The sequence below is a fragment of the Fukomys damarensis genome, unplaced genomic scaffold (genome assembly GCF_012274545.1).
Source record: "Fukomys damarensis isolate Sample0158 unplaced genomic scaffold, DMR_v1.0_HiC HiC_scaffold_13, whole genome shotgun sequence".
Taxonomy (NCBI): domain Eukaryota; kingdom Metazoa; phylum Chordata; class Mammalia; order Rodentia; family Bathyergidae; genus Fukomys; species Fukomys damarensis.
Window position 1 is genome coordinate 10481493 of NW_022900925.1, and position 9783 is coordinate 10491275.

Here is a 9783-nt window from a genome sequence, read left to right on the forward strand (position 1 = left end):
ATTTTTTTTAATATAAAATTTATATATAAACTTTATATATAAGAAAATCTCTAGCTGGATGTGGTGACACATGCCTGTAATCTTAGTACTTTGGGGGCTGAGCCTGGATGTTTATAAATTTGATTCTCACCTAGGCAACTTAGTGAGACTCTGCCTCAAAAAACAAAAAGGGCTGTGAGTATAGCTCAGCATGAAGGCTTTAGGTTCCACCTCCAATACTGAAAATAGTAATAATAATAATAAAATTTAAAAAATCAGAGATGAGGGAAATTAAACTGCTTGTAGGATCATAATTGGGAAAAAGCAGAAGTCAACCTTGAACTTGGGTCCTCCCCTCCCCACTTTTTTGTTGTACCAGGGATTGAACTTGGGACCTTGTGCTTGTGAGGCAGGTAGTGGCACCACTGAGCTAAGTCCCCGGCCCCCTTCCCCTTTTTAATTTTAGTGAACTTAAAAAAAAAAAAATTCCCTGGGAAAATTAGGCAAACCTGAGCTGTAAGAACTGAGGGAGGATAAGAAGGGGTAGAATGAGAGGCAGTTAGTGAAACTTAAAGTTAATATGTGCATTGCGTATTGAATGCTAGTGTACCCCTCAGAACGCATATTGAAATGTAATGCCTAATGTGATGGTATCCAAAGATGGAGTCTTGGGCTGGGGATTTAGCTCAGTGGTTCCAGAGCCTGCCTCACAAACACAAGGACCCGAGTTCGATCCCCAGTACCACAAAGACAAACCAAACCAAACAAAACCCTACCAAAGATAGAGTCTTTGTGAGGTGATTTAGTCATGACGTTAGAATCTTCATGGATGGAATCAGTGCCCTTATGAGAAGAGGCCCTAGAGCTATTTGCTGTTTTTCCACCTTACGAAAATATAAAGAGAATCTGGCTTTCTGCAACCAAAAAGAGAGCCCTCACCAGAACCTGAACAGACTGGTATGTTGATCTTGGATTTCAGCTTCCAGAACTGTGAGAAATAAATTTCTTTTTTATAAAACACCCAGTCTATTGTACTTTGTTATAGAAGCCCATACTGATGGAGACAATGTAAATATCTGTTTTTCATTTCTGTATATAGATACTGTTCAGGGAGAATATGGCCAGAGAGAGGAAGAGGTATCTTTTGGGACATGTGACACCTAAGGGACAGGGCTGAGAGGCACCAGAGAAAGTCTGGTTGAGTGCACCACAGATTCCTCAGGGATAGGCTCCTTTCAGAGCACAGGTGGTTGCTGCATCTCTCAGCCTACCTGGCCATGATGGCTCCTTAGTAAATTGTTCCATGGAGGCAGGGGATGGGTGTGAAGTGTGAGAGGCAGGGCTGAAAGATGGTTCAAAGTGGTCCAGGCCAGCCCCTTTGTGTTAGAGAAGGGAGGATGAGACTAAGAAGAGCTCAGGAAAGGCTATTTCTTGCCCAGAGATTAAAATGCTGGGAATGGAGGTTTACTAAGGGTGATGGCTAGATTTTGCCTGAGGATAGGGTTAGGAAGGAAGAGAGGGCTGGAATGGCCAACCAAAGCTGAACCCCAAGAAGAAAGGCACTTAGGTCAGGTTTGGGCCAAAGCATTTGTAGTTCTGAGGTTGCATCAAGAAATGACCTTGCACTCTGTCACGTGTACAGTATGCCTGGATCTTCTGTACACGGTGGATGGGCAGTAGTAGGCAGGAAGAAAAGGGTGGGATAATTAGGGTGGGTAATCCTGAACTTTGGTAAGGAGTTTTTTCCCTATTTCTACCTTCAGTGTAAGGTATAAGTATCAGCCCCAGCAGGGGTTGGGTAGAGCTCTTCACTGGCTGCGGTTCTGGCAGGATATGGGAGGTTTGACTGGGGGTCGGGGCAGGAATAGGAGTTGAGGCCATGTCTCTGAGAAGGATAGTCATGGATGTCTAGAATTGTCCTGAGTCCTGGGAGGTATGAATGGGAATTGGAAGCTTTCATGTAGAGGGAGGGTTGTGATGAGAGGTTGAGGTCCTGTGCCTAGAAAGGTATGGCTGGAAAGGGACTCCTGCAGTCCCTCAGGAACTTTCATTTCTATGATGGATCTTACCTCGGTCCTGAGCTTTGCACAGCCCCACCTCAGTGATTTCCCGACACCACGCCTGTAGCTCAGGGTCCCTCCTCACATCATCATCCTTCTGGTAGAAGAGGTGGACAATCCCCTCCACATACCTGCCCGGAGGAGGGGAGTGAGCTCTCTGAAAGCAGAACACTCCCGCCTCTGACCTCTGTTCCTCTGCCCAGCTGACTCTTATTGTGCCTGGATCAGATCCTACCAGACTTGTCTTTTGGGACATTCTCCATGTTCCTTGTTTTGCAGTGTGTGCGTGTGCATGTGCATGTGTGTATGTTTGCTATGCTGGGGATCAAACCCAGGGCTTTGTACATGTTAGTCACTCTACTACAGAGCTACCTCCCCAGGCTCTTGACATTCTATTGTAAAGAAGGAGATACAGGCTAGTAGTTCTAGGAGTCCCCTATACATGGTTGCTGTCCACTTTCCCCAATGAAACCCTTAATCTTCTAGATCCCTTGGTCTTCCCACCCCCATGGCTCTCCTCACTTACATACCCTGGCCCTATTCCAGGCTCTTCACTGCTAGGCTCCACCCACTGTCTCCTTACTTTTTCTCAACTCTCCCCTGGAGAAATGCTACTGTCCCACTGTGATCTCAAGACAGAGCCCCACCTTCCTCCTCCACCCCTTTCCAAAAATTTCTCAGTTCTCACCCACCGGGCAATGATCTCCCAGAGCTGTAATGCATCGCGGGCATAGAGAGCACTTGGGATTCCTAGCAGGCCCCGGTCAGCCAGGTCATCAGGAGGACAGAGGGAGCCATAGGTCATCTGAGCCATTGCTTGACGGAGCAACTGCACGTGGCCCCCTCCACCTGTGTTTGATGCCTGGGACAAGAGTTGACAGGTCTTGAGGGATGGAAACAGGACTGGATAATCATAGCTTATTATATAGGAGATTCGAAGGTGGCATTTTCAGATTTAAAGTTATGTACATAAAGGGACAGGACTCAGGACATTCACATAGGCTTGTGTGAGTTCCTGAAGGTAGAAAATCACAGAAAAGTGGATGATCAGGCAGTTCCATACCCCATTCCTTCCTTACCTGGTCAAATACTCCTCTCTCTGAGATGAGTTGGGTCCGGGCTCTGGTGTTGATTTCCATAGTGTAGCGTATATGGGGGATCAGAAGCTGAAGTGGAGGAGATTGGGGGGATAATTAATGGAGACTGTTTTTGGGATTCTTATAGAGGCTGGCACTTACATGCTGGCCTGCTGCCCTCTGATGTTTTGGTCCCTGCTGCTGCCTTGATTGGCTGGTCTGTTTCTCTGATCACTTCAATCTCATGTTCTTTAATTTTCTTGTCAGACTCTGGAGTCACACAAATCTGAATTTCAGTTTACACTTTCCCACTCTAATAAGTGGTACAGACAATAACCCACTAATCTGCAATTTCTGTATCCATCAATAGGGGGCAATAATAGAATCTTTCATGCTGGAGCTGTAGTGAGTCTGTGACTATATATGAAGAATGCTTAGTCACTCAAAAGTCCTCCAATAGCAGGTGCTATTCTCTTGCTACCTTGAATGTAGGTGCCTTTATGAATCATTCTTTTGATTTGCTTTTATATTTCCTCTATCATTCACATCTTCATGGCTTAAACCAGTCTGCCTACTTATCAAAGCTGCCCCTCTTCGGTTGTGTAACATTGATGTGTTTCTTTGGGGGAGGTGGCTTGGGCAGGTACTTTCATTTAGAATTGGGGGAGCTCTATTGAGCTGCCTGCTTATGCAGCCAAGAGGCTTTTTGTCAACTTTGTTCCCATCCCCAGTCAGGTGCTGTTAGGCTTCCTCTTCTTGCTTTTCTTGGCTATTAAGAAAGGCCACATAATTCTTATATTTTTTTCTATGTCTTTTTGTACATGTTTCTTTTTATCTTATTTATTTTCCTTCCTACCCAGTTAATATGAAAGTTGTATTCACTTTTAGTATTTTTCTGAATTGATGATGCTGGACACAGGACCAACCTAGGCAGTGATTCCTTTCATGTTAATAGCAAAACTCATGCTAGTGTGATACTTTTCAGAAAGTTCATAAAAGATGCTGAATGTTGTTAAAAGCTCAAATTCCATATCGGGAGAAACTTGAGGACTAATAACTCATTGTTACCATCATTGTCATTGTCATTGTCATCATCATCATCATCACAATAAATAGCAAAAACTAATTTTGGGCAGCATTTAGTATGTGTCACATTATTGCTTTGTCATTTTATCCTTTAACCCATGATGTATGTGAGTGTCTGCTAATTACTGAGGTTAGGACTCAGGATTCAGAGACTCCAACAACCAAAATGCTGAATCTGTATAGGGACCATTGTGACATTTGCACACTTAGCCCTGCTGTGTGTCTGGTAACAGATCAGCTATTTGACTTGGGATGAAGTTGCTGTGGTGGGTGGAGACAAGGTGGGGTTGAGCTAAAAAGCAGAATCATAAGGGTGAACAGAGGATTTACCTGTCCAAATTAAGAAGATGGTGATGCAGCAGTTATCATGACATAAATAAAATCAAATCCTATTAATCAGACTGGTCTGCATCCTGTCTGTGTACCAGTGGAGTGACCTCAAAGGTATCTCAGCTATATTTCCCAGGCTTAGGGGTTTAGATGGAGGCCTTCAGTGAGATAATTCAGTTGTTCTTCTTACCAGGTATTATTCATTTGCATACCTTGCCAACAATACTTCAAACTTTCTTTAGTTAAACTCAGTCACCTAATTTTTGCCCCCAAACCAATTTTTTAAAAAGTTCATTGTTTCAGGGGCCGGGGATTTAGCTCAATGGTTTGGTGGCCTGCCTTGCAAGCACAAGGACCCGAGTTCAATCCCCAGTACCAAAAAAAAAAAAAAAACCAACAAAAAACAAACAAACAAACTTCATTGTTTCTGACAATTACTATTTTATAAACTTGTATCATTTCTGTGCCCTTCTCTGCCATATTTCCTATATGTAAGGCATCATAAGATTTTTGAGAACATTTTTTTAGCAAGCGCAAGTATTATTTTCCTGCTTTCTACCAATTGATGCCAAACTCACTGTTTTATAAAATAATAGTATTTCTATGTCAGTACAACTCACCTACCCTGTGGGCTTCCTTCCAGGTGTTAACAAAAGTTTAGACTCTGGTATCACCACTCTTACATCCATGCATGCTACAGCTGTTTCTGTTTCCTTGCTTTTCCATATCTTTGATTTTTCCCCCCTTTTTGTTCCTGACGCCATCATTGCTAATATTTTTCTTTATCTTCTTCCCTTTTGGGTAGGGCTGAGTAGCCTGCTGGGCTGCTCTCCTTGCCTTCTGATATGTTTCTGCTTAACTGACTATTTGGTTGAGGTGGAATGTAATTAGTACCATACTGTTTAGTGGCTGCCCTTCTGATTTGAAACTCTAGTTCTAGGTAATATTTTCTGGTTGGCTTTTATACACTTGTCTTCCTAGCTAAATACTAAATATAACATAAGAATAAGGCTTTTGTTTTACTGCAATATTCCATCTCTAATGCAAGCCCATTGCTAAACTGCCAGATTTTTGAAAATTTTAGAGGGCTCCCTTGTAATGTGTCCTGAGAAAATGTTAAATGACTCATCTTGATTAAAATAAAAGCCTTGGAACACTGATACAATCTTTTTCTGCTCTCCACTTTTTCAGTGACAATTTGCTATAATTTCTTTTTTTTTCTTTTGCTGTTGCACTATCCTTTGAGCCTGAGGTATCAGCCTCATTTGGGTCTGAGGAAGATGGGACAGAGATACCTTGTAGATAGGGTGCAGTCCTGGGAGGCACCTCATGGTGGCAACAGCGATGACCTCAGCCACCAGATGAGTGTTCAGCAAATGATACTGGAGCTGGTGCAGTTGGAAATCTGCATTTCGGACCCAGGACTTGGCCAGGAGCCAGGCAAGTGGAGGATCTGAGGGCAGGAACAGTGTTGGGGTTGGGGAGCTGGAATTGGGAGGCTGAATCTGGGAGAAACAGAAATTGAGTGTTCATTGAACTGATATATATGTATATATGACATGGTCAGCATTCCTGCAGAAACAAATGACTAAATAAGACTATTACCTTTCAGGGAGTTATTATCTAGTAGGAAGAATGAGAAGCATTCTACCCTGCCTCTTATTAGCTATGTGTCATGATAGGTTGGGTGCAGAAGAGACTAGAAGCAGAGAGTTTAGTTAGTAAAGAGATCCAGCAGTGGTTTGGAAAAATGATAATGGGAGACAGAAGTCAAGTGGTAGAACAGGAAGCAGAAGCTGGATATTAAAGATTATTTGATGGCACTCATCAACCAGGACTAGTGAGAGAATACATTCCAACAATAGTGGATACTGAGATTAAATGGATTCTCTAAATAGATTCTCCAAGTGTGGTGCTGAACTAGTAGCATTAGCATTACTTTTGAATTTGTAAGAAATGCACATCCTTAGTTCCCACCCCAGACATTCAAATAAAAAAGTCTGGAGGTAGGACACAGCAGCTTGTGTGTTACTAAGCACTCGAGGTAATTTGGAAGTACACTAATATTTAAGAATATTAAATTGGGCACAAGCTAACTCCAGTTGGGCCTTTATGACTCTTGAACAAGTACTTAGTATAGGCCTTATTGGGGGTGGTGTTTGGAAGCCAAAAGCCAAGGGATTGAATCCCCAGGAGCGGAGACTGAAGTGAACAGAGAACAGTGTCAGGAGTGAGATGTTCAGGGCACCTTACCTGGATGACTAAGGGTAGCAGCTTCCCACTGGGTTCCATCTTCAGCATGACAAGGGGGGCAGCCAGGTATTGCTTCTCCCCTCGGATCACATTGGCTGGAATTCCATCCAGCAGGATAAAATCCACCTCAAAGAGGGAACCATTCTGGAGAAAGGAGTTTATCCATTTTTAGTTTAAATGAGAGACAGGGCAAGGGCAAGGCATTTGAGGATGTTCAGTCTAGCTTCTTGTCATTGTCCTACATCAGTCATCCCCCAGTGAATTGCTTCTGGTTTGGCTCCCATTAGCTTAGCGATTTATCTCCTACTTACTCAATATACATGTCTCACTTCCTCTGCTTCACAGTGAAGCACTTCTTCACTATGAAGAAGCACTTCACAGTGCTTCTTTCCTAGCTACCACTGTCATTGAATATAGCATGCACGTGCATGTGTACACACATATATACCACCGAGGCTCAACCTTTCATACAGTTCACCTCTTATTCCAGAAAACTGCCCTAAAACTTTCCACCTGGTGGTGCAGGCTTTGCCCTTTTACTTACCCATGAGCACTGGAGTCCAGAGTACTGACAATAGCCAGCAATGTTACAGTTCCTCCTAATATCTCTGGCCCCCTTTTGTGCCCTGAAGACCAGTCTTATTTCCATATTCATGCTGGGAGAACACGGGGACATACCTGGAGTTCTTTCTCCAACTGGGCCTGAAGCTCCTCTGTCCCTGAGGGCAGCATCAGCCTGGTGGGCAGAAGGGTGGTGCGTCTCAACAGCATGGGGTTGGCGCCATTGAGGAACTGGTAGCCAAAAAGCTCATCATCCTGCCAGCACTGGTGAACCTTCTCTGTGGGGTAGGGGTGGGGCATGGGAGGGAGGATATTTACCACAGCCTGGATATCCCTCTTCTCTAGACTCTACCTCAGGGATTCAAAATATCCTGAACTCAGTTCCTTTCTTTTTATTCCTGAGGCAGCTGTGAGTATGTTTTCATTTGGAAAGGAGTTATGAGAACCATGGTGTCTAATGGATCAGTCACAAAAAGGGTTGTTGAGATTATGGAGACCCAGGGAAACTACTCACCAGACAGGGCACTTTTCTGGCCCCAGAAGATTTGATCATAGTCTTCCAGGCGGTTCCAGTGGCTCAAGAGGGTGTAAACACGTTTGAGGACCATCTCTGCAACCCTAACACAAGTAGTGAGGATGAAGCCATCAGCTGACCCTCAGCCCCTAACCATCCATCACTATTCTTAGATTGTCCCGGCCCTGATGCCACTCTGAACTCTAGCCCTTTTCTAACCTTGCCTTCAGTGTGCATTCAAAGTCCAGCCTCTTCTCCTCATGGAATCTCATATTTGGAGGTAGATCATCTTTACCGTCTGCAGCTATTGTCAGGGGTAACCCTTCCTTCCAGGTGGTCCATCTAGAAGTTGGGGAAAAAGCTTTAAGAAGGGTGTCAAGGTCAAGGGTGAGGGCAGAATCAGAGAAAGAGTGGGGCAGTTGGGAAGCCTCTAGGTAGGTGTTCACCGGTAGATCTGTTGTCTTTCCTTCAGTTCCTTCTCTCGATGCTTCTGGAAGACATCCAGAGTGTTGTCTCCTGCCAGGCGGGCTGACGAGACATTAAGAAGATTACTCGTATCCCTTTGCTTGGTCCTATGCTCTCCTCTGCCTGTTCTGTCTTTCTTTTTGTAGTGAGTCCTGCTCTGCTGCTCTTATCTCTGGCTTTGTCTCACTTGACTGATCTCTAGAAACATGTTACCAGTCATGCATTCTGTATTTCACTTATTTCAGCCCTCACCTCTTGCCTGGAGACAAAAAACAAAAAGCACAAAAACCAACTCATGTGTGCCACCTTTTCTTGTCCTTTAACTCATCTTACCCTACCTGACCCTATTTCATTAATATCTAAGGTTGGAAAAAAAATCATCTTAAAGTGATAAAGTTTAGTTACCATTAAGCCCATATCTGTCTTTTAGTACATGTTGCTTTGGCCAGTTTCACATCTTAAATCTCACTGTGACACCTTCACCTGCCCTCCAGAGATTCTTTTTGCTTTCATTACCTGACTTCACTCTTGTTGGGCTTGCAATCATAGTTTGTATTTACTGACTTGCTCCAGCTTTTACTAATAGTATACTCACATATTTCAAAGTCATATATTTCATGTTTCCATCCTATCACCCTTTTCCATCATTTGTCTCTGGAGTCATCTCTCGCTTATTTCTTATGGTTTAAAAAAAAAAAGTATTTGCTGTCCTTATCAATCCCTTCCTCCTGCCAAGAGTTCCTTGTCTTCTAGTTGTCTTCGATGTTGTTCTACACAAACCATCATTTCAGCATTATACCATTTTTTCATAGCTGTCGCCTGCTCCCAGGTCACCGTGGCCCTTGCCTTAATTTATTAACAGAGATCTCCTGTTTGTTACTTTGCTTCTCTGTTTTCCTTCATCCTCTCCATCTCGAGCTCCTCTCACCTTCTTGAAAGAGGGAATCTCCAGATCACAGAATCCAAGTCTCCACCCTCACTCGCAGCCTCACCTGTTCTAGGTAAAACTTGGGGAATTCATAGTTTTTCCTGTCTAGCATTTTGGGACCCTTACCCTTCACCTGCCACTTGTAACCCCCTCCCTCCCCGCCGCCCCTAACCCTGCCGCTCACCGGTGCCCTCGGGCAGGCTCAGGACGTCCTCACCCTGCACCCAGCGGTAGCACGGAAAGGCGGCCTCGGCGCAGGCTCCCGGGCCCTGCACCGTGATGAGGTCGCAGAACCAAGCGTCGTCCACCAACGAGTGCTGTTTACACAACCTCACGAACTGCAGCGGCCCCAAGTCCTCAGGAACCTCGAGGTCAAACTCCTCCTCCTGTGAGGACCAGAGCCGCTAGACCTAGTAGACTAGAAGAGGCCCGAGGACACAGCCGCCCCTTTGTGAAGCCTCGCCCAGGGCCTGCAGTGCCAGCCTCGCCCCCTGCCCCACTCGCCCTGCCCCGCCCGACCGTTTCGGCGGG

General features: G+C 44.6%; 1 protein-coding gene and 1 long non-coding RNA gene across 3 annotated transcripts in view; one reads left to right on the forward strand and one right to left on the reverse strand.

Annotated features, from left to right (window-relative positions):
* LOC104849360 overlaps positions 1–9783 on the forward strand; it is a 19726-nt gene that overhangs the window by 3264 nt on the left and 6679 nt on the right. The gene's annotated exons all lie outside the window — the stretch shown is intronic.
* The window catches only part of LOC104849359 (arachidonate 12-lipoxygenase, 12S-type), a 12358-nt gene that overhangs the window by 1821 nt on the left and 754 nt on the right, over positions 1–9783 (reverse strand). For both annotated transcript variants that reach the window (XM_019204781.2, XM_010605760.2), the window contains exons 2-11: positions 9437–9638; positions 8306–8387; positions 8079–8201; positions 7860–7963; positions 7463–7623; positions 6785–6928; positions 5827–6036; positions 3119–3205; positions 2732–2901; positions 2049–2170 (exon numbers count right to left, since the gene is read on the reverse strand). In XM_019204781.2, coding sequence (XP_019060326.1) covers positions 2049–2170; positions 2732–2901; positions 3119–3205; positions 5827–6036; positions 6785–6928; positions 7463–7623; positions 7860–7963; positions 8079–8201; positions 8306–8387; positions 9437–9638 — 1405 coding nt within the window. The remainder of the gene's footprint in view (positions 1–2048; positions 2171–2731; positions 2902–3118; positions 3206–5826; positions 6037–6784; positions 6929–7462; positions 7624–7859; positions 7964–8078; positions 8202–8305; positions 8388–9436; positions 9639–9783) is intronic.